The 25,808-nt window shown below is 34.4% G+C and overlaps 1 protein-coding gene across 9 annotated transcripts in view; it reads left to right on the forward strand.

Moving 5' to 3' along the window:
- PHF14 (PHD finger protein 14) overlaps positions 1-25,808 on the forward strand; it is a 167,221-nt gene that overhangs the window by 92,628 nt on the left and 48,785 nt on the right. For 3 of the 9 annotated variants that reach the window (XM_035316865.1, XM_035316867.1, XM_035316868.1), the window contains exon 17: positions 14,678-14,795. In XM_035316865.1, the coding sequence (XP_035172756.1) occupies positions 14,678-14,795 (118 nt within the window). Of the gene's footprint in view, positions 1-3,754; positions 5,044-14,677; positions 14,800-15,749; positions 16,343-16,820; positions 17,004-19,292; positions 20,884-24,970; positions 24,978-25,808 lie in introns of those variants that run through there. The other 6 variants (XM_035316872.1, XM_035316873.1, XM_035316871.1 and 3 more) reach the window with 6 other exon arrangements.

Genomic DNA, 25,808 nt, shown 5'->3' on the forward strand with positions numbered 1-25,808 from the left:
GAGTGTATTGACTGAAATTTTTTCCATGGGTTCTCAGAAGCTTGTATTCACAAAGACATTGCAGAATGAAGGAAAATGACACTTTTATTACTGAATGAAATCATTTCATCTATGTGATACTGATACTTAATCTTTTGTATAGGATATATGGTTTCTTTTGCGCTTTGAAATAGATTGAAAATATGTGCTTCGCTTGTTTCAAATTGGACATAGTGACTAATGTTACTCTTGTTTACCTCAGTAAACATGTTTATACAGTGACCACCTCTAAATATCACTATTTATGCTCCAGTGTGTAGGTTATTTGAATGAAGCAAAGTTTTCCTATTACAGATGATGGGGTGGTTTGTCCTGCAGAAAACTTCTTGGCAGGCTACTGAGTGTGTATATTAACAAATAGACATAAGTAACCATTCAGGAAACATTCATTAATATTTATAACTCGATAAATTCTGAAAATAATCTAAGCAATTACCATAGTCTAGAAGACACATAGCACATTATTATTTTGGGGGTCCTTATCCTCTCCCTTTTCACTGTGCCCCCAGTAAAGAGCTCTAACTCTCATCCACTTAATAGAGTTGTGTATCCCACACATTAATTCTTGGGATCAAGAGGTGTACCTTGAGCAGATCAAATTTTTAAATGCTTATTACTTGTGTCACCTTCAGGTGGTTTGGTGCTAACTGCAGATACAGTTCTTTGCCTTCTAAAATTGGTCTTTGTCAGCACCCTTTAATACCTCTTTAAGCTTGCTAGAATTTCAAGGTGGGAACGTCCTAATGGTTCAGAATTCATATGCTATGCTGAAAGAGTTTCTTACCTTCAGACTTTTGAAGATAAACTGAACCTGCACTGTGGCTGAAAACATGTTTTACTTGTGCCCAGTTAACAATGAAAAATATTGTTCTCTGAATAAACATGTAGAATAGACATATAAACTGATTAAAGCAAGTATAAAAATGGCAAAACAAACAAAACAACAAAGAAGGATTCTCAAAACTACTAATATAAGCATAAGATCTGGACATTTTGTTGCACTTTATACTTTTCAATAGCTTTGCCAAAGGTTCTCTGTGTAAAATGAAGTAATGAAGTAATTTGTAGTGTTTCTTGTGCTGTAAATTCCTGTAAAAATGAAATCTGCACATACAAATAGACCCCCTCTACTAGATAATATTTACTTAACTGAGGAAAAGGTAGCAGATATGGCCACATATATTTTAGGGGGAGACCGAGAGGGGCCTGTGTTTTTCTCTCCCTTTGAACTAGAACTTGAAGGGAAGTGCTTTTGTAGTTCTTTTTGTTCTGGGGTAAAAGAGAGCTGATAGAAAACAACTCTTCTAAAGGACAAAATAATGCAATTGAGAACCTCTGTGCTGAAAACAGCTATTCCTGTTACCTGGGGTGCTTCTTTCTATATGATATTTGTTGCGTCTGCTGGTGAGAAAGACAGGAAAGCTGTTCAGTTTTTCTGTCAGATTTCAGATTTTTGTGTTTGTAAATCCTTTTCTCAACTAAGTGTGAAAATGCAAGTTCAGATATTGCAGGCAGATTTGGGTACTGCTACTAGTAGAAATGAGAAAGTATAAGGCTCTCAATTCACTGCAACATAGGACACCCCATCCCTGGAGGTGTTCAAGATGGGACCTCAGCCAACCTGATCTAGTGGGTGGCATCCCTGTCTATGGCAGGGGGGTTGGAGTTAGATGATCTTTAAGGTCCCTTCCAACCCGAGCCATTCTGAGATTCAAAGCTTTTATAATGTGTTTAATCGTAATTGAATAAGTGCCAGGAAGTTGTTAAGCATATTTAGGAATGGGCCCAGTTCTTTGCATCAGAGAGGGTTGGGAAGTGGAACGTAGGGGCAAGAAGACAGCAAAAAACAGAACAGGAGAAAAGGAGTCACAGTATTAAAAGTCCCAGGAAAAGGTTTTAGTAAGTAATTTTCCAAATCAGCAGTCAATTTATCAGCTGAGCTTGTAGGTTATAAGCAAAGCAAAGTTACTGTATTTATCCATTTATATTCTTTTGTCTTTTACCAATCTGCTGCTAGCTGGAAAGTTGTGTAAATGAAGTTGGTAGTTTTACCTTAACTGAAGAATACTTTGAAGGTGAGATGGGTGAAGATAACCCTAAAACATTCAAAATAAATATCAAGTCAAATTTTAAAAACAGTAGAAATTATAACAATGTCCAAACAACTAAAATTTTAATATATTAATATATCTTAATATATTAATAAATAAATAATATCTTTCAAAATATATCAGCATGTTGCTGTTAATAAAAACTCAATATAAAGAAACACTGTAGGAGTCACTAGTGTAGGTGCAGGCTTCCTAAGGCACAAAGGCCTTGAGTTTGTCTCAAATTGTGTACTAATGCGTACTAATGCGAATGTGTACTTCATTTTTCTGCCCTTGTATGTGCACCCCTGTCAACCTCATTTACTTTGAGGTGATTCAGAACAAAGGTGCTTGCACTAGCTAAGGCAAGGGGATTATAATAAGATGACTGTTAAAAGTATTTCTGTTTAACACTCAGCTTTTCAGATATCTTAAAATGTTCAAAATTGGACTGTATATAGCAGTGTACCTGCTGTAGCACCCGATTTAAAAATCTGTTCATATGCCAAGTAAGAAATGAAGTGAGAAGTGAAATGGATTTACATATACTAGTTCTTTACTATCCCTTTAATATTTACACTCAAAATCCTTGCACTCAAAATTAAATGTACTTTACAAAGAACTTTTGTTGGAATGTGTGGCAATTCTATAACTGCTGTTCTTCAGGTCAGCAGTTTTTTATTTTATACTTTATGATATTTTATAAAAGTATAACTACTTTAGAATTACTTCTATTTACAATTCTACTTTAATACATTTCAAAGTAGAAAACAAAAGGAAAAATGCAGTGGAGACTTTATATAGATCTGTCTTTGAAAACTGACGTGTATTTGATATGCCAGCACAGCTCAAAGATAACATGGACATTTTTTCTAGTGAAAGTCTCACATTATCAGTTACATTAATTTCTTGTATTGCAAGTAGTTTTAAAGTGTATAAATGTAAAGTATCCCTTTAGAATTGTACTTAATTAAAAAATAAAAAAAAAGAGCATCCTTGAAAATACATATGTCATGAGGCAAGAAGTACGAGGAGGAAAAAAGGTTTTGGATTTTTGAATGATTGCCTCAAAAACATAGTTTCAGAAATGATAAAAGTGTCCTGTGTACTGAATTAGTAATTTGAATTTTGAAAGAAAGTTCATAAATCTTTAGTCTTACTTTCTTTCAAATGCTTTTCTATCTAAGAAACATTTTTCTTTTAAGTCAGCACAGTACCAGTGCTGCTTGTGCTTATCACATAGTCATTCCCAAACCTACTTTTCTGTGGGTTTCAAATATGAAAAAATGCTAGCTTGCACAGTGAAAACTGTTTGCATTGAGTTGTTGCTATTATAATGTAAAAAAAATAAATTAATAAAAAAAAATCTCTTCTATCTGTTTTGTGGTGGATTGCCTTTGTTCCTTGAGCTGTACTGAGCAAAAGTTAAAAGGATATTATATGTAACTCAGTTTAATGTTCTGACACTTACAGATAGAGGTTTGGTATGAAAGTCTTCTTACTATTTGGATCTGAGCATAAGCATTGCTTGAAACTACTGTGATGTTAAAATGTTTCATAAGACAGAGCAGAGCTGCTATGATCTTTCAATGTTAATATTTTTTTCTTATCACTTTACTGTGTAGATACCCTTCATGAGACACAACTCTGCCACAACTCATCCTCGGAGGCAATCCTGGAAACCTCTTTTATAAAAAAGATTTTAAATGTGGATAAAGCAGTCAATAGAGTACCTAAGTAAAGGAGAACAGCTATCTTGTCTCTACTATAAGATTATTATGACAAAATTTGAGTTTGCTTGTCAGGCTTGGATAGAATGTAATTGATTGGTTTGTTACTTGGACTGACAAGGTACTTAATTTGCCTGCTTTTTTTTTTTTTTTTTTTTTTTTCCTCCACTAATCAGGAATATTTCATATGTGCATTGTTGAAAGATCCCAGATAAATGTCTTGTCAGAATTGTCCTATTAAGTAATGTCTTTTTCCCCTGTGCTTCCTTGGTAAATGATGTTATACAATGCTTGGATTCACTGAAGAGTGACAGAAGCCCGTGGGACTTAAATATTGTGTGTTCCTCTATGGTGATACTGAATGAAATAAGCAATGGTTTGCCATCAGCCTGGCACTTTACTTACATAGTTTGAAAAGAACATTTCTATATAGAATATCATATTGTATATAGACCCTACTGTAAAAAGGATTGTTTCCTAAAAAAAAAAATATATATATATATATATGTTCAGTGATAAAAAGACCTGTAAAACACTTGAGACTTACTATTCTTAAGGAATAGATTTGCCACGGAAAAATTGATTTTGTGCTTATTAGTATGAACTAATTGTTTCTGACTTCAGACACTTGAGTGAATAGAACTTTACCTATGTTGTTTTCTGGAACATTTGTTTTGTTTGGCTTACTCCCCTGGCAGTGTTCAGGACGAGCTTACTTCCTCAAAAGCCAAATATGAAATTGTTGTGTAAGTTGGGGAAGGAATGAAGAACTGATCACGCAGCGTGACAGCTGAGATCTTCGTCTTCGTCTATATATATCCTGGTAGATGCAGACGTAGTCTTATCATCTACAAATGTTACTGATCCTGTTCTAAAATCTACAGTAGCAGTGTATTGGCAGCTTCATCGTTTTCATCTTGAACTTGCTCGGAACAATTCTGCTCAAATGCAATCACACTTGTAACTTTATGACATATAATCTTTGAATCTCTTGAGATATGGTGGTTTTTGTCATCTATCAAGGCACATTTCCATCTGAAAATATTTTTTAAACTTAAGAAATAAATGCTGTAATAAGTAATAGGAGAAATATACAAACTTGTGTATACTTACCTATAAGTCATATCTTACTAGGGCATTTCATGTTTGGATATTATATTAAATAAAATTAACCTGATGTCTAACACGTCGTTTTGTTTTAAAAGGGGGAGGGATGATATCAGAGTAAGACTTTTGTCTAATAAATGCTTACCGTTCTGTATTGGCAAGATACACGACGACACCTTTTGCGTAAAGATATTTTCACTAGGAAGTGGAGGTTCATTCATCTCTGAGAATTTTTGAATACTCTTCAGGAAAAAAAAAAAAAGACAAAGTTTAGTGACTGCTTGTCCAGAATTCTGAAGTACAGTAGAAAGTTTACATCCCAACAATGTGCTAAAAAAGGGGGGGGGGGGGAAAGGTGATTACTTGTATGTCATGCTGTTTTTTTGGAAAAAAAAAAAAAGTATGTAGTGTGACTTATGGTCAGTTATTAAACTAAATATAGGTACTGTGGGTAGGAGAGAATGATAAATGCAGTATAGCTTGACTTTAGTAAGATTTTAAAAATACTTTTAATGTGACCTTCTCCTATGTAAGTTAGGGAAATATTCTGTTAATTAAGCTGCAACAGAATACCTAGCTTATCAGAAAAGCACAGTAGTTACTGTGGATTCACCATCAAATTGGAACAATATTCTGCTCACTGGGTTCCACTCAGGCCTGTCCTGAATTTAGTGTTATATTTTTAATTTGCTTTGCTTCGCTTTTAGGTATTGGAATAGAGTTTGATTACTTTTGCTAGTGATGCCAGTATGATGTAAGGCACTACAGGGCTAGAATGGAAAATGAAACTTTAAGAAAGCATCTGGAAAATTACATAGTGGAGTAAAGGAAAGGACAAATCACTGTATAGTGCATAATTACGCTATGAAGGGTGACTAGTTATGAGACGTGCCTCCAAAAAAGAATATATGGGGAATTCTGGGTCACAAACTGATTATGAATCAATCTGGTTATATCTGAATTGTGCAAAGAGGTGTTTTTAACACGAGACATTTAACACATGAAAGTACTCCTGATTATTCAGAAGACTGCTATCTTAGCAATGGAAAAGCCTCAGCTATCTGCTTTGGCAAGAGGCATGTACAGAATGCCCAAAGAAAACAGAATGAGTGATGAGAAGACTACAGGAGAATTAGGTGAAGAAGAAAGCTTAAAACGGTTAGATTTCTTTAATTTAGAGAAGACTGGGGAATCCCTTTTTTTTCAAACAGTCTTAAGTTCATAGAAATACAACAAAGAAGCTGTTGCAAAGAAGGGGGGAAAATGTTCTTCAGCTCTGGTCAGACCAGAAATAAGTCTTAAATTGTAGCAAGATGCTTTAGGCTAGGCAATAGAAAGTTTTTTTCTAACAATATTTGCACTAGAGAAGCTAAGGAAGTTGAGTAATCTTTGCTATTGGAGGTTAGTAAGGACAGACTAATGCGTATTAAAAATTGGTTTGAGTATTATTGATACTCCCTTGGGCATGCTTGATACCCCAAGGATTTCCTTCTGTATTTCGTACGTTTGTCTCTCAGTAGAGTGTCTTGGTAGGATTTTCTACTTTTCTTGGTACTTTCTTTGATATTAGGTACTAAGTTAGTTTTCAGTCTTTCTCTCACTTTCAAATGATTTATTATGTCATTTGCCTCTCTTTTTCTGGAAAGCCAGATGTTAGCATTCAATATTTCACCTTCTGAAAGAATTTGGTGGCAGTCTTCAAATCTGTAATGGGACTTGTGTAATAGTTCACAAACAATACACCATTCAGTATAGCTAGGTGTATTAGTCTGAACACCTGAGAATGGCACCATAGATGCAATCATGTATTATGATTAGAGTGTACTTCAGAAAATTTAATGCAGTATTTGCTAATAGCCTTCTTGAATTTTGCACTTTTCAGTTTGTTAGTGGAGGTCATCCCGGTCCTTTTAGAATTTCTTGTTCTTTCCAAGAAAAAAAATATATATTGCACTTTTGGGGGCTGCATAGCGTTATCTATGTGTATTGGAAGCATTATTTTCAAAGAAATGCTTAATTTGAACTTAAAAAATACTGTAAATTTAAGTTCTAAAAAGGAGCTGTACAATATTAACAAAAACAAACACATTTGATGTAGTGTTTACATCAGTGTATTCCCCTTGTATATGGGCCCGTAATGAATTTTGCAAAATTAACAAAGCCACGTGTTTTGTAGTGTGGACGTACTATGAGAGAGAGAAAAAAAAAATGAACACTTCATGCTGAAAGGAAGCTGTGCATTTACAGGTATAGCAAATAAAGTTTCTTTATAGCATCCATACAAATCATTGCATACATGCCAACTAAATTTCATGAAACAGATCAATTGCTGATCATTCAGAAAAAATCTGGATTACATAGAAGTGTCTCATAAAGATAGTGAGTTCAGGATCTCTCCTTGCCCATAAATAGTGTTACATTTTTTGATTTGGGAATTTTTGTTTTGTTTGGTTTGTTTTAGTAGTAAAAAACATAACTTAAAAAGGAAGTAGGAGAGATGGCAGTTTTGGGTTCAGATAATAAACTTAGCTACACAAATGTCTGCCAGATAATGCTTATTTTCTTTCAATTGTTTGTGGTATAAATAATTGACACTTTTTTAGTTCTGTTAAAATGAAGTACTTTGTGTTTAGTTTCATGATAAGTATCAGGGGGCAGTAGAAGCAATATAAAGTATTTTTTTCTTTCTAAATTTATAGGCAGGATGTTTTGTTTTGCTTTTTCCTTTAAAGTAGAACTTTTTCCTAACTGTCAGGGCCATAAAAAGTCATGCTTTTATGTATTGTAACTAGTGCTAAATACAGGATTTGCTTAAAACCTCATTTCACGTAGCAGATGCTGAAAAGTTTAGCACGGATTCTTTGAGGGTATGCAGGTTTTTCCACAAGGTTATTGTACGTTAAAGAGAAAAAAATGGTCATTTTATTAATCCCCTTGAGTTGGGACAGAAATTGGAGTAATTAGAGATTAGTATGCAGTTTCTCACATCCAAAGCCATCTAGGTACTTTATCCTGAAACTACTATTAGCAGAGAGGGGATCTGAAAATTAGTCCTGCTCTATGAGGTACCTTGCCCAAATACTGTCTTCATCAGTAGTAGGAGATAAAAATAAAAAAAAAAAAAAACATAAAAAAAATCTTACTTCTGGTATATTCTCTTACCTGCCTGCAGTAGCCAAGCCCTCTCACATCCAGGTGTCACAGAAGAGAAAAATAGTCTGTTGTCTCATCTGCCATCATCATCCGTGGGAGTCACGGACTTCCTTTTGTATGCTTGCGTTGTATCTAGCATAATAGAAATTTGAAAGTGGCTTTTAATTACTTTGCATAATACCATAACCATTATCCTTCCTAGAAAGAACATTTAGCTTAATTTAAATCATAATTATGAAAATACTGGAATCCCAGAAAAAGTTAGGTTGGAGGGCATCTGTGCTGACTGCCCGCTCAAAGCAGAACTGACTACAAAGGTCAATCCATAGAGTTATATCCAGCTGAATTTTGAGTATCTTTGGAGCTCCTTTGTCTGAAGAGGCCATATCATTGGGCTATATCCCACTTTATATTCAGCACTGAATACATGTGCTTTCACAGAAGAATTTCAGCACTGGAATATGTCACATGCCAGATGCTAAAATCATATAAAGCTTTATTGGTCTATGTGAGAGGACTGTTTTAAATTACCCTGGTCCTAATTATTTCTTAAAACTCTCTTGTAGGCCAGAAATAGCAAGATTTGACCATCTATTCTTAGATTTTATGCCACTTATAGAGAAGGGATTTTTTTTCTTGTTTTTCTCTTTTGCTAATCTTGACAGTGTTCTGTCTGATCAGTCTGAAAACAAGAGTTTGTAAGACCTTTAGGAACTCTTCAATGAGAGTAAATAGAGCACAGCATCACTTTTATTGCGTGCTTGGTCTATGACACATCACAGCAAAATGCAAGCAATTTCTGCTGGAATGCATGAGGCTGAGTTGAAGAGTTTGGGGGTAGAATGGCAGGGTAAGATATGAAGCCTTGAAATAGCTTCACCAAGTTTCAAATGATGTCAGAAGAGAAAGCTAAAAAGAAGAATACTTTCCATATATTCCATAATGAAAATGTTATATTGTTTTGGGGACCTTCTCTCAGTAAGTAGAAGAAATTTACTTTCCAGACAGCATAAACAGCTGCAGTAAATATACAGTTGTACAGTTCTATCACCGTTTCATCTTTGATTAATTTTCTTCTTTATATCAGGGTGCACAGGAAAGTGAATTCTTTGACATCACATGTAGGAGGTGCTGTTATAGCCTACCCCTGAGTACTCACTCCTGTCACCCAGAATTTGTCACTTCCGTGGTCCAGTTACACTTAAGGTGTCACAGAAGCACTGTTCACCTGCTTCAGCCCAAAGTCACTTATCTTGGGCTCTGTGGTTTGAATTCACTTGAGCTGTGTCAGCTTACTTTGTTTTCTGGGGGATGGGGGGTGCTTACATGCTTGTAATCACAGAGTGGTTTAGCTTGGAAGGGAGCTCCTTTTCACCAGGTTTGTCATACAACCAGTAACAAGAAAGCAACGTGATATCAGTGCCTTAAACTGTCATAGCTGTTGTTAAGGTGTTTATCTGAACACGAGAATGTGCTGCAATCTGAAAGGAACTCCTTGTTTGTGTCTCCAGCTGTTTGCAGTTCCAGTGGCTCAGCACACGGGCACTGAGGGATTAGAGGGGAAAGAAAGACCACTGTCTGAGAAGGAGCATCTGTTCCTCAGGTGTTTAGAGCCTTCAGTCAGAAACAGGGTCCAGCACAAGCCAACAAGGAAAGATGTGTAGCAATACTTATGTTAAATCCACAGAGATGCTGGTTTAGCTATCATGTTGCATCCCCCAACTAATGGGAGACTTCATATGCACCTGTCCCACTGTAGTTCTGAGAGTTTAAAAATTCTGGATTAGATTACTTCTAATTTTGATCTAATTATTTCTAAGTTTGCCAGAGAAAGGCTAATCTGTGACTTTTTTTTTTTTGAATTTTAGTGTCAATGATGGTTTCTTGGTAGCGTATCAAAGTTTTATGTCCTTTCTCCATTAAATCTTTCTAAGCTGTTGTGACAAATAGGGAGTAGTACATATATTATGCAGTTTTGTATTCCATTCAGCCTGCTACCTTTTGGCATGACACTGCAGACGATGTGCAATGATGTGTACATAAGTGAGAGATTTTCTGTGGTCTCTGAAGCATGTTTGTAAAGTTGTATTTAAAGATTAGTTGTATTTAAAGATTAGCTTATTAATGTTGTGTTTCAGGGACATATAGGTAATTACTTTTTGCGGCTATAGATGAGCAGTGCTGTTTAGTGAATGCAAAATAGGTTCCTTCACTTTGGCTGAGTCAGCTGTTTTTGGTTTTATATGGCTTAGAAATGTGCCAGTGATGGGGAGGTTTTGCATTCGCTGTTCATCTGTGAAAGCACAGTTCTCACATGAAGACTTCTGCAGGCCAACTGATAAGCCTCTCTCCTATGCAGGTAGATGCAATGTAATAAATTGGATGTGTGTGCTGGGCTTTGTAAATAAAATGAGATTGACCCCAGCCATTATCTCATTTATCTCATTTACATTGTAAAATCAGTATCTACACTATTGATTAGAGGATAATTAGTTAATTATGAACAGGAAAATGCAGAGTTACGTGGGGCTTGATCACAGCCAGATGTACTGCTAAAACTAATAATAAAAAATCCAAGGGCATAAGCAGATGGAGATCGCTTTATTATATAGCAAAACAGACATATTTCAGGTATGGAAATGCCTAATCAAGCTTTCTTGCTGTGTAGATGTAGATGACTTGTATTCTGTATCCTTTTAAGTGAAAAATACTTTCTTTTATTATTATTCAATTTATTAACCTAGTTTTTCAGAATTCACCTTTCTTCTTCACACCCCATTTTCTCAGTATGTAGTGGTCATATATCTATCTTCATTAATTGCTGGGATGAGGAACACAGCAATTTCTAATTTTGATGCATAAAGTGATTTCAAGCTTGTTAAAACATTGATAGTAAGCAATGACCTGTCCCTTAAAAGTAATTTAGGAGGTTAGTTTAGCTTATCTTTTTGTGGACCTCTTATTTTCACAAAGTTTTAAGTGCAACTTCTAGCCAGACCACTGAAGATGGCTGTGCGCTTAATTATAGTTATAGTTCATGTACTTAAACATGAAAAAGGCTATCTACAAATAACAGTAAGTTAAAACATTTGCTAGTTTTAGAACAGTTTTGAAAATATGACCTTGAATCTGCAAGGTTAACAATTCTAACTAACTTAACTGACTTAAAATGGAAGCAGCAGAAGGGTTTCTTTGTTTTGTGTTCTCTTTTTTTTTTTTTTTCCTAGCCCAATAGCTTAACTTGTACTATTAAACCATCCTTAAGATGGAAGTGGATGGTATTTGTAACCAACAATGCAGTGTAGCTCCTTTGCTCTGCAAGTGTCCATGTTGTGATTGCTCTGTGAGGGCATTTACTGAAAGACTGGGAGGCTGTCAGCGTGAAACCTTTTGTGACCCAACAATTTCATTCTCTAATTTAGTTTGAAAGTACTCCTTATTTTGTGTCTGTTTCTTACTTTCTGAGTCTGACAGTGGATTTTGTGTCATTTTATATTGCTAGACAAAAGAACACAGGTACTAGTATGTATTTTCTTTTCATTTTATCACTACCATTTTAACCTAGGTTTAAGGTTTTCTTTTGGAGTTAGGAATTATCAATACCCATTCTCTTTTCTATACGAAGATGTGTGTAAGCTTTACTTTTTGCCCCAATTCAGTGTCAGCAGACAACAGAATTGCCAGACAGCTAGTGCATTGCCTTTAACCAAGGTACAGTCTGTATTAATCCCAATTTCCCAGTGTCATGCTGGGAAGCTTCACATTCTGTGGAGTTGTGTTCCACAATAAAAAATCTGTATTCCAGTATAAAACAATATTAAGAACTGTTTAAAAATATTTGGTTTAACCTCATTATTAGTCATGCAGCTTTTTAAATGTTGATACATGAGAATATGCTTTTGTAATTTTTATTTTCTCAGATGCAGATAGAAGCTGTTAGTATCTGAAAACTTTCAGACATTAACTGATTCTAAGAAAATCCAATTTTGATTCTGCCAAACTAACCAGCTTTGAAATAATAAAAATAACAATGTATATTAAAAACAGTCAGCTTTAGAATGGGGATTCTGTATTTATTTTCACAGTGTTCTGTTTATTTCAGCTCAGCCTTTGGTGACTTCCTCAGCATACTTCTGAAACGTGGCTGAAGGTGGATTCAGGAAATACTACATTGTAGATATAAAATAAAAAAGATGAGATGGCAAAATGGAAGAAAGGGGAAACAGTTTCTGTTGAACATAACATATAAACACTTCTATATATAGGTAGTTGCTTCAGACAAAATGCAACCTGAATTAATGCTGTTAGAAGTCAGATGTAGATTTTTAGGATTAAGCTCTGAAATGCAGCAAATCATTCACAAACAGTGTGATCCTTTATTTTGTGTTACTTAGAGGGTCTCAGTTAACAAGAAGGGAGATTTCAGTGCTTACTCTGGTAAGCACTGCTCAAATGCGAGTGCTTGCATGAATAAGATTCTAGATACAGAGATAGGTTAGGAAAAATATATTTCTTTGCAGATGAGAACATTGAGGCTCAAAGGAGGTTTCATCTTTTGCTGAAGGTCAGATACACTGTTGAAAAGTAGGAGTATAACCTATCTCATCTCCCACTCTCAACCTTTTTGTTACTTTAATATGCCTTTCACAAGAGATAAAACTGCTTATATTTCTAAGTAATATATTTCTACAACAGAACTCGTGTCTTTAAAAACTGAACAGAATGATTTCTGTTTTTTCACTTTTCAGTGTGTTCTTTTTCCCGGACTTAGACTGAGTTATTACTATATAAACCTAAATATATAGTTTGTAATGTGGTTTATCCTTTTTTTTTTTTTTTTTTTAAGAGGAGTATACCACGATATCAGCCCAATCTTGCACTCTGTCAACAGGTAGATTATTGATTTGAATTCCTACTAGCAGAAGAATTACCAGCAGTGCCCTTACCACTTCTCATGTCTTACACATCCCTTCTAAAACAGGCAGTTTCCTTAGCAAGCATAGCCTTGATAGCAAGGTTTAATTAGGTTAAGTAATCATAATCTTAAAATGCTTGCCTTTTTTTTTGGAGACTCATTCCTGGAGAAAACCCAACTGAATATTTTATTCTGTCAGTACAGTAAGATGTTCTGGTATTTGAATCCTCCTCCTGTGGTACCTTGTGTGTTCTGGTGATGTTTGCATGCTTTGTAGTGGAGAAAATGAACATCAAGGGAACCAGAGAAAAAAAGTTGTAGGAGAATTCTTAGAAACTTTTTTTAAATGTTACTTTATTTCTTATTTTTGGATCATTTGTATTAGTTTAGTTCAGAGTTTAGGGATATTTCTTGAAGAGAATATTTTGAAGTAAATTTTTAAAAAGCTTTATTTTTCATACGAGAGAATATAGAATATAGATTATTTCAGACACTGACGGGACAAGGGGGAATGGTTTTAAACTAAAACAGGGGAGATTTAGGTTAGATGTTAGGAGGAAATTCTTCACTCAGAGGGTGGTAAGGCATTGGAACAGGTTGCCCAGAAAAGCTATGCATGCCTCATCCCTGGAGGTGTTCAAGGCCAGGTTAGATAAGGCCCTGGGCAACCTGATCTAGTGGGTGGCCACCCCTATGGCAGGGGGGTTGGCACTAGGTGATCTTTGAGGTCCCTTCCAATTTGAGCCACTATATGATTTTTGATTTATAGGAGAATATGCAAATAAAGTGAAGTTCTTTAAGATGTACGAAAATATTTGCTTTTAAAACGTTTTTCTTCATTTGAGCATATTATTGTACTGTCAAATTTAAAGTTCCTTTCCTAAAGGACTCATACTGTAGCATTTCTTCAATGTTGGTACATTAACAATGGGTGAACAAGGAATAGTTACAATAAATGTTTTGAGTTTCATATGTGGACTATACATAGTACAAAACACTAATGAAAACTTTGTTAATAAAACATAAAATTGTTCTGGATGCATAGGACCCTTTTAAGTGAAAGATCACAGTGAAATCCTTTTAAATGAGCATCCCTTTCCTGTGTGTTCAAAGAGAATCAGAAAATGTTTTGTGCTTTTATTTATCACCTGCATATTCACAGATAAAACCATCAAATTTATAGCTGTAAGTTATACTTTGAATTATTGAATATGTGAGCATGTGACAGTTGGCTTTGAAAAACTGGATGAGTAAAATATGTTTTAAATAAATTTTTTAAAACTATTAAAAGTCAATGTTGTTGCTGTTTAAAAATTACAAAAAACTTCTTAAAAAATCTCGTTGATGTATCTAAAAAATTGAGTTGGTTATATATTTTTTCTTTAATTTGCAAGTCTCCTAAATAATGTCTTTTACATAAGATAATGATGAAGGTGGTGCGTGTGTGTCTGCATTGGAATATTCCAAATTAGGCAGAACCTACTTGAAATGTTGGTGTTTGAAAATACCACTTATAGAAAATGTACTTTCTCTACCATGATAATAGATCAAGAAATCTTGTGCTGAGAGTTGCAGAGACACTCAATTTTAAATGAAATGGAAATAAAATTCTTATATACATAGATGTTTTTTTTCTTTTGTAGGTGTGATGAATGCAGGCTCTGCTACCATTTTGGCTGTCTAGACCCTCCCTTGAAAAAGTCTCCCAAGCAGACTGGGTATGGATGGATTTGTCAGGAATGTGACTCTACATCTTCCAAAGTAAGTTAATTCATCCTGTGAAATAGTTGGAGTATGCTGGTTTAGCAGTCTTACTGAGCATCTGAAGTTTGTGTTAAAATGCTAGAAACTGATCTGCACTGAGAAACAGTAGAAGGTCATAAAGTAATGATTTCAGATTCTCTGTAAAACAGGTTAAAAAACAGAATGTATGCAAAATGAAAATAATCAATAAAGATAATTTTATTATCCGAGTTAAATGTTTTCTCTTCACATTATAGTGTTCTCTGAGAAAGGAGTAAGAATACTATACTGAGATTGGTAATGTTATTGACAAGTGGAAGTATTTCTGGATTAGTACAGAACAAAACCTCTAAGGAGCGATGGAAAACATATATTTTTCAAAAAGAATGAAGTTTATTTGAATGAATAAATAAATATTTCTTTTCCCCACTGGTTAAAATTGTGAAAATTGTTAATACTTTACGTTGATTGGTATGCCTTAATCAAGTACAACATTTTAAAATCAGAACTAAATTTCTGATCTAGATTAACTCACATAATATAGACGGAAATAGTATGCTTCTGTAGTTCTGACTTATGAAAAAAATAAAGATTTGATTCTTTGCTTTTCTGCACAGTTTTCTTAGTACTGCCATTCTTTTCTGTCATTACCATAACCTCTGAAGAGACATTTTCCGCTTGATTTTTAATAATTGGATTTACAAATTCATCTTGTACATCAAAGTTAACAAACAAAAGACCTACATCAGAGCATTCTAAAATTCTCTAGAATTTGACAGGTTGTTCTGCTACTTTCTTGGTATTTAGCAGAATATTTTAAGTAAGAAGGAGTTGAATCACTATTTGGATACACAGCGACACAGCTCTGCAGAGGTGCTGCTATAAGTTGTGTGTTAGCCTACTTGGATGTTACTCTAACGAACAGTAGGTACAAAAAGTCCATGCAGTGATATAATTTTTTTGACTTGATAGTGTCCCTTTCCGACTGGGAAGATATGGTACTCAGTTTCACGTGGCAGGGGGGTTAATCAAATTCTTCTGTAAGGAGATATGAAGACAGACATCGGAAATTAGCTGTCCACTACAGTTTGGACATCAAGCAATCTTTCTTGAATACCACTTACATGCAATGGACATTCCAAGAGTGAATTAAAATTGTTATTGAATTTCTGTCACCTGCTTAAACTAAAAGGTGTTCTTGATAATGTTAGTTAAAATTTCCGTCTCCAATTTTCTTGGCTTCTTCTGAGTAAACAAGCTCAAAAAAGCAGGGTTTGTAATTTCTAAATGTGTTTTCCAGGAGATTAGTACACTATGTACCCGATAAAAATTTTAGAATACTTTATTGTGTAAATTAAGTATGAATGACTTCATTTAGTGCAGGGTGTGTGTTAGTTTTAAGTTGAAAACCACAGTGTTCTGAAGAGTAAACAAAGTTTATTGTTAGAATGATGATGTATTTTGTATTATGTTAGTGATTATTACAAATTAAAAAAAAATACTTGTTATTGTGTCTGATTTTCTTTTTCATTCACAGAGACTTCTAAATGAGTATACTTAATAAAGTCATTTGCACTTTCAAATTCAGGCAGTTTGAATTGTATTTGAGTGAAAATGTATATGAAAGATACTGAAAAATTGTCTTGTGGGGACTCCTTGTGGTTTTATGTAGTCATGTTCACATAGCTTTTTCACAAAACTGAGCAGAGAAATTTCTCTGAAAAGCTGTATTGCTCTGTATGTTTTAAAGTCTTTTTTAATGTAGCATTTCTTGTTGTTTTACTCTATTACAAATTCAAACAACATAGCATTGAGTTACACTCGTTGCAAACCTTCCTTAATGTGAACATGGTTGTAAAAGGTGTAGGGCTTTGTTTATGTTCTTAATCATTTTCACATTTAATTTTCTGTGTGGCTTTAGAATTGTATATTCTATATCCACGATTTTGCACAGACTTTCACAGGCAGCAGGAGCTGACGTGATACAGCTTTTTCTGCCCCTCGCTAGAGGGCCTACTCCCTCAGATGTATGCTTAGAGCTAGGAAGAGGAAAACTGTAGAGAAGGTTGCCTGGTTTGCTGCACTCTGCCTGACCTATGGATGAATTGCAGTCCTGAGCTCCCAGCAATTTCAATCTCTCAGTCACTCACTAAATCCAATTTTTGGTATGTCACAGTGAAGTTTCTAGTACAGATTATAGCAGCAAAATAGGATTTAATTTCCAGCTTTTACCAAGGAGACCATTGTTTAGTTTTCATTCCTTCAACATTTTTCATCTGTTATGATCCAGTTTAAATCACTGCTAGAGTTTACATTTTAAAATTCTGCAACAATATCTTCTGTAGCAGTGTTGGCCCTTGAAAACAATTGGTAAGTAAATTACACTATTTCAGTGAGGAGATTATAGTGCATAGCACGTAATGGTTTAGTTGCTTTTTAATTTCTAATTACGACTTTAAATTTGACATGTTCAGTAAGAGTTGCATACCGCTGACAGTGAATAATGTGTTTTTATTTTCAGATGTTACTAAACACATGCAGGTATCAGCGGTGTAAGAGATGTAATGTAGCAATAAGAAACATATGCTTTAAATTGTTACCTACCACAAGTGTTAGACATGCTGCTTCCATTTTGCTCACACTAGTCACAGGACTCTAGCAATTGTGTCAGTTTTTCCACCAACATAGCATATTCCCATATTACCCTGCCTGTCAAATAACAGACAGGGAGAGACTTTGCTGTAGGGCATGAGGGCAACAGCTTCTCTGCTGGTAATTCTCGCTGTCACTTTCATGGAATGGGTGATGCTCACTACTAAGGTCTGACAAGCTCTCTCATCTCAAAAACATTGTAGATTTTGTTACGCCACATGAAAGCTGAAGTGAAGCTATAAACTCTCCATTTCTGTAACATTATCCATCCACCCAAAGAAAGGGCTATGGTGTGTTTTCAGTATTGCCAAACATCACTATAAATCTTAAATTTCCCGATACTTACGATATTCAGAAGGAATATAGAACCTTATTTAAGTTGATTTTAATAAAAATAAATAAAACAAACCATATTATTTACTATTATGATGTTGTAATATTTAGTAGGAGTAAATGTGGCCTGACCATGTGTTTATTATGTGCAATAAAGGCATCATTGTCGAGTCCCATTGTCATAAGATATGGCTATTCAGGTTTCCTTTCTATTGCCTCCCTTTTAAAAAGTACTGTTTGAAGTATCTCTTCCAATTTCAAAATTTTGCAAAGTACCAAGGCAGCAAAGACTTTAAAAATATATCATGCTAGTTACAATGACCGTGCTACTTTGGTTTCGATCTGTTCATCTTTGTGTACAATCTATTTTGCAAAAAGCTGAAGAGTGTACATGTCAGGTCATTATTTGAGTGCTGCAAGATCAGCTGCCTTGCCTGTAGACTTCTGTTTAGTTTGCTTTTATTTCATCTTTTTACTGTATTGCATTTTTTCAGTGGAAATAAATTTTCAGTGTATACGCGTAGAATTCTCATCTAAACCCCTCAGGAAATATTTCCTGGAATGACAAAGCCATGACACACCAGCCCTGGCAAATAGTATTTTTTGTACGCCTTTTGTGTTGGAAAGCAATCATGGATAATTTTGCTTATTAGCAAAGGAGCAGCATTTCTTTTGGTATATCTTGCTTCCACATAGTGAATAAGCAAATGTAATTGGATGCTATCATATTAAAACATTGAATATAATATTGGAAATAGTCTTTTTAAATTAAAAATCATTAAAATGCATAATTGAAACATCACCATGTAAAATTTATTGCAAATCTGTTGATTTGGTCAAAAAAAATGAATTCAATTTAATTCCTTTAGTCTATGGAATTTTATGCTAACATGAAGTGGGCGGTTGAGAAGGTCTATGAGGAGCGTAGAAGTTCTTTGTCTGTTCTTGAGTTGAGCAGATGTCAATCTCATGGGTTATGGAATTTATTTCTTTTTCATTATTCCTTTATCTCAGATTTGGAGAGTATTTTTGCACACTTGCATGCTTTCATACAGCTGTGTTTAAATATATGTATATATATGTATATATAACAGGAGAACCAAAAAAACATGATCTCATGCTCTCAAAATGTAGGAGATACCAAAATTAAGGTTACATGCAGCACTTTATTCTTTTTGTGATTGCGTGAATTTATAGCCTTTAATTAGTTCATGCTGTGATTTTCATTTATTTACTTATTTACTTTCTATAGGACCCCTGCCTTCTCTGATTTAGCTGTTAGGGGTCACTGAAAGAGATGAATATGGGTTGAGTATTAGAAGAAAACACTGTCTTTAGGTTTTACAAAATCTGAAAAAAAAAAAAAAAGGGTTGGTTTCAGGAAGAGAAAAAAGGAAGATTACCCTTATGTTTGAAGTAGTTGAGTTGTGACTGGAAGACTGAATTTTACCCTTGTCTTACCCCTAAGCTAGACAAGTTACAATTTTCAGACATTTAGTGTGGATCTTTTTCTCATTTGCTGCTGCCCAGCTTGGATCCTTTGGCGTGACATGCAAAAAGTGCTGAATTCTCAGAGCTGCGGAGGTGATAATGTAAGTTGTGTTTTGAAAGTAGTGTCCACAATAACGTGGTCTAGACTATTGAAAACCGAGTAACAAATTTAATAGAACTTTTAATTGTTACTCTCTCTAGGTCTTGGCTTCCTGTTTGTAAAATGCTGATACTGCACCTTTATTTTAGACATTTTCCTTGAATTTGAATGAATTGTCCTTGGAGTTGCTTGTTACTGTCCAGGGACTATAGAGGGGAGGCTAGACAGTTCTGATTAGCAAGGGTTACAGTTTAGGGATTCTGCTTGCTTGAGTACATGTAGAAGATGATTGAATGAGCGTTACATGGACAGACTTTATCTGGGTATTTACTAGCATTCAGAACAAAACATTTCTGATGTAGCCAAAGTCTTTAACATTTACATATACAGGAAATCCCTATTTGAATATAATATATGAGGTTGGCACAGGCTGATACCATTATATGCATGCTTAATCGTGTTGTAAATATGTTTTATAGTACTTCTGTAGATACCATTCAGTGCAATGTGATTTTAAGAAGTTATATTTAAAATATATCTTTACAAAAATAAATCAAAAAATCTTTATTCTTACAGTTCCTTTGTATTAATTCAAACTTGTTTCAGTTGCATATTCTGACAGGGTGACTGCAATGCTTATAAAGAAGCTGTGAGCCTAATTTAGTCAGTGCACATTCATTTGAGGACACAACATACAAGCAAATGTTCTGCCACCAGGGTGAACAACATTGCACCTGAAAAATGACAAATGAATACTGCTAACAGATCTGATACATGCAGAACAGAATATAATGGAAAAAAACTCAGTTTATGCTACTGTCTTCAGGTTTAAGTTAGTATTTCAAAGTGGTTTACAGAATAACAAATTGCATAGTGTAAGTGACTACATTTATAAAGATAGAATCTGTTTTCACTTTAGGCATGGATGTTTTGACCTATTTTATTATATGGTGATCATGAACAATACAGTTAAACTTTTTTGTATTTGTTCATTTATTTAAAGCTGTTTGAGTAGAGTTGAATAATGCTATCAGAGTGGGACGTGTTTTGTGCCGTGTAATAAAAGATTTTTTATATATATAGCAACTGGAAAATATGTGGTTACATTCAAGTCATTGTTGTCTTTCTAGGTTTGTGATGAAACGTCAAACCTTGGCCCTGAAATGATTTCTTTGAAATTGAACAAGATAAAAGAATCCAAATGTGTAAGGCTGTGAGAAACCTTAAAAGAAGTTCTTTACCACTTACATGCTGTTTTAAGAACTTCAGTAATGCCAAACCTTGGCATAGGAAGGAGTTTGACTAACAAGATAGTAAAAAATAAAAAATAAATAAAAGGGTGAAATTGTAGTGTGGGGTAGTTCTTATCAGTTGGCTGAAATATTGCCAAGTGTGTTCTAGTATTTGCCCCCCAGGTATCGTATTTAGAAAAATGAGTTGGCACAGCCTGTGTTATTTTCTGGCAAACAAGTGTATATAAAAAAAATCAATGTATTGAATAATTTATATGATAAAATGTTCCAAAAATAATCAGCCTTGAAATTAACTTAAGATGAAACTTGATTTATGTGTAGAGGATAAGCTCAGCGTAAAGTTAGTTGATATTAAATCCACAAATTAATCCAAATAATCAGATACACTCAGTTGCCAGAAGAAGATTCCCATAGTCTAAGTAGGAAGCTTAGGTTTTAATGAAAAAGAAGCTAAGCACTGAAAAATATTTTTGAATGGATGTTTATTTTAAATATTTGAATTCTTCTTCACGTCAAAATAAATTCTACCTGTTCCAAACACCCCGTGTTACTGACTGCCACATCCTTAGACTTCTAGTGCCTGTTACTTACTAGGTGCAGTTTAACTGTATCAAAAAAGTACAGTGAAAAATGGGCAATACACTGCAACATTCTCTTTTCCATAACCTTTTCTGAACAAGTCTTTTTTTGACTGGTTCCACAGAGGACAGTAGATCTAATGCCAACCAGAAGTTTAAAGAAATTGAAATACAGGGATCTTACTCTTAATGATGTATAGTTGTTATAATATGCGAAAATGTGTTTCTTATATTAAAGCATAACAATGGGATAGATTAAAGTACTGATTAGGAATGCAAAGTGAAATACATAATTTGTTCTTACATTAAACTTTGCCAAAAAGAAAGCTATAAGAAAGCTGATCAGATCCTGTTATAATAGAAACGGTGTGCACAGCAGTTTTACATAGGTATTCTTGTCAGTAAAACCCCAGTTTAATGGTAATTGATATGTAATTTATTTTATTTCCAAGATTCATTTTATTTTTCCCTGTTTTCTTATCTAGGAGTCTGAAGAAATCCCTTGCTACTTAACTTTATTAATTCTCTTTCATAACCCAACAATTCAACATTTTTTCCAAAGCCGAAACTTTGCACACTCTTACCAGTTCTTTTCCTTAGTGGGGGATGAGTGGTGTCATCCAATGCCTTCTATAATGGTGAACGTTTCAAGCAGCAAGAAAACATATATCAAATAATACTGAAGAAGGTGATTCATTTCAGTGTTACGATACAAACACCTCATACTATCTGTAAAATGAAGCGGGTTATTTTTTCAAGAGGCTTTGTTAGTGTCTCATGAATCAAATTATTACTGAGGTAGTCCTGCTTTTCCGAAGTTGTCTTGACAGTTTGCTTTATTGCAACTAAAAATAGTTAATGAAGTAAAAACAAGCAAGGATGGCTGAAATTAGAAACAAGCTCAGTCATTAATTTTCACTCTTGTTAATACACCCACCTATGTCCAATTTCCAATGGAACATTTAAGAGGCACCTGGTGCTAGTAAAGTGCCAGACTTAAAAATAATTTAAATCACACAGCATAGTGGCTACACATTTTTAATGCATCTGATCTGAATAAAAATCTAGTGTTTAAGTATCTAAAGTTCTAGTTTAGATGCGGCTTAGTTTTGATAGACTAACTATTACCTCCCCTAAGGTAATGATTAAGGAAGCAAAATCTCTTAACTGGGCAGCTGTTAGAAATGCCACTGCTCCCTCTTACCTTCTTTAGGTTATTCTTCTAACAAAATCTGCTTACAATTACAGTTTATCTAGGAAATTGCTCTTGTACTGAATTATCACTTAAACTTCCTAAGCCATGACAAAATGAATTTACAGCCTAAGTTGCCCACTAGTGCAGTGCTGAGTGGCAAGGAGTCTCTGCTGGGACCTGTCTGCAATTGGAAAAAAAAATCCAAAAAGCAGTAAGCATCATGTCTATGAAGCCACTAAAACTAGTTTTATGCTAATGCAGCCTTAGAGAATAAAAAATGACAGCACATATTCAGCACCCCAAAATTGGAAGATGATTTTATAACTCCTCTTTGGTATACATACTTAAAAAGTATGTGAGAAGACTGATGGAAGAGTAGTGTCTGGGAAGGACAAGAGGAATGCCTTATAAAAGATCTGGATGTGTTCTCTTTCTTGCTTTTCAAAATTGATCTCTAGACATTTACAGCTGTTGAGTAACATTGTGACAATGTATTTTACATGTTGAAGATGCTGTATAGAAATATAAAAGATGCATAGATAACAGTTTTAACCCACGTTTTGTCAGTTTTACATTCCTTTCTAAAAGAAGTCACAAAAAATATTAGCATGTGAAAGTCACCAAATTGTAGCTGCCAAAACATCACAGATTCATTCACTTCATCAATCCAGCCTTTAACCTAGAGTATTGATCATTATGGGCTTCATAATTATCAATTATGAAGACTGGCAGTAAACAAATGTAACAATACATTATAATTGACCATTGCTACTTTCTATTAACATGCTAGTTGCAAATTTTGATTGTTATTTACTTAAGTAGTAAAACACATGTTGATTCTGAAAGTACCTGCAAAAAAATATGAATGAACAGTTTTGTAGTTTTGTAAGTGACCTTTTTTTTACCTTGTTGAGTCTTGATTAAATTTTTGGTTTTCATGATACAAGCTGCCAGGAGGGCAGGAGTAAAAACATAATGCAGGAGTAAAAACATAATGCAGAGTACGTAATATTTTCTTATTTGAATATTCATAAAGAAATGAAGTTTGTCAACGGAAAGTAGCAAGAGATGCGTACTTTGCAATTACATAAAAACAAGCAACAGGAATCCTGAGAAGTGCAGGGGTATATCTGGATTCTGGTGACATCCCTATCCACTCTAATTTTGCAGAGTAGTTTACTGTTGCTATTGAAAGCCTGAAATAAATTTATTCACCTGTTATATATATTTCTTGCATTATGTCTTATATAGAACTAGACTATATGTAATTAAAGAAGAATGATATATCTTAATTCTTCACAACTAGTCCAACTTTATTACCTTGCAAATTATCTTAGCACATCACCTATAATCATATTCTGTATGATAGAGGAAGAGGTAGATCTTTAATTGTTAATCTCTGGATAGGATCTGAACACATAATCATAGTTGCCTAATTACCTCCGCATGTTTACTTTCAAGGTTGATTTTATTTTAAAGGCTTTCAAAGAAATGTTGCCATCTATGCTATTTAAACTATTGTGTCACTTATCAGTATAAATTACTAATGCTAACTAGACAAAATCCAGTCATACTGAACTGGGAGAAAGAAAGGAGACGGGGAAGTGGGGAAGGGAAATTGCTGTTTTATGATGTGCTAGGCAAGTAATGAATTTTTCATAGTCGAGGTTTGCTTTTTGTGGTAGTGTTAGATAGTGGTTGTGAGGTTTAGTTGCCATTCTCAAATAGAGAGTCTCTTAGTGCCAGCCACATTTAATGACATTTTGTGGAAGACAGCTGGGCATTGCTGATTTGTGCTGTGTCAGCCACTTTCTGAGCAAAGGAGTGCCTCACCACTTGAATTTTAGCATTCTGTAGCAGAAAAGTTCCCTCTCCTTAAAATTGGCTCAGCAAATAGCTTGTGTGGGAATATAACTGTAAGAGCATTATAATTAGCTCTACCAAGAAAGCACACAAATATTGTGTGGAATTTTAAGGTGGCTTTTCAAAAGATTTTCACAAAACCTTTAAAATGCCTATTGCATTGTTAAATTCTGGTAGCAATTAAGTTTATCTCAGATTTTTAGTAAATGTGGCTTTGGTAATGGTTGAAAATTATTATCTGGTTCAGTGGTTTGAAACACCTTTGAGCATGTTTGGAAAGTCTTAATTGTATTTCAACAGTATCAAACAGTACCTTTTCTATTTCTATATATATGTATTTATATGGAAATCTGTAGATAGCAAGATTTCTTCTAGCTACTAATCTCACGAAGACTGAAGGGCAGATGGTATCCTTTCAAATGTGATATAAATATCCAAAGAAAAGAAGTGTCAAAAAGGAAATAGCAACATAACCCAAGTATTTATGGAAGACACAGAAGTGTACTTAGCGTGGCTTAATCACATTATATGTTTATTTTTGAAAATAGAAGGGCGTCAGCAGATTGATACAGTCACTGACATAATGAATATTAAATGTGTAACCAATCCTTTGCAATAAATAAGGATACATATCAGATACTCATATTTGCAAGTATATTATGTATTGAGCTAATATTCAATTTGTTTTCTTCTAGCACATCATATCAGTATCTCCACTGCTTGTTTAGGATGAAAGTTTTCCACAGGCAAAGCAACTTCAGAACAAAATGAATTCAAAATGATTCTAAAAACCTTTGTTTATTGTCCTGATAAATAACTTTTTCAAGGTTATGATATCTATATTCATGCAAGGATAGCTTCAAGAGTCTTCACTATCATCCACATTTAAAAGCTAATTATGAAAAAATAATTTAAAAAAGTTTGAAATGTGGGAGATGTAATTTACTAATCTGTCATTCATCTCTCACTGGAATGACCTATAGAGCTGCAGTTGTTAATGTACTTTCTGGTACAGCATAGACAGATCCTGTAACAAGCTCCTTGGTACAAAATAGTAAAGTATTTGTAATGCAAATCCTTTCTGAGGTACCCTGGTTAATCTACAGTGGAGCATTTTACCCAGTGAATTGTTCTTCGAGCAAAGCTACCTGCTTCAGCTAAAGAACAGTGAGATGGTTTAGGCAATATCTTGATAAATACAATTTTTAACCCTCTTAAGCAGAAGAGGGAAGTCAACCAGAATCTGCCTTATGATGGTTGAATGACTGACCAGTGAATTTAGGGCAGCAATCAAACCATCTGCTAAAAGTAAGGTAGTGAAGTTTAAATGTGTTTATGTCTCTCTTTTTATTATTTGGAGGGAAAAGCAAACAACAACAACAAAACACAAAGCAAAACATTCACAGTGGCGGGTTTAGACCCTTGAGAGCTTTCAGTGCAGTGAATCTCAAGAGGAGTGAAACTCTTGATAGTTCAGGGTAACATTGCTGAATTCTAACTAAAGATGGCATTTAAGATACCCTATTACTCTGAACATTTCTTATTGAGTATCTGAAATGGTTCTGC

The sequence above is a fragment of the Oxyura jamaicensis genome, chromosome 2 (assembly GCF_011077185.1).
Source record: "Oxyura jamaicensis isolate SHBP4307 breed ruddy duck chromosome 2, BPBGC_Ojam_1.0, whole genome shotgun sequence".
NCBI lineage: Eukaryota > Metazoa > Chordata > Aves > Anseriformes > Anatidae > Oxyura > Oxyura jamaicensis.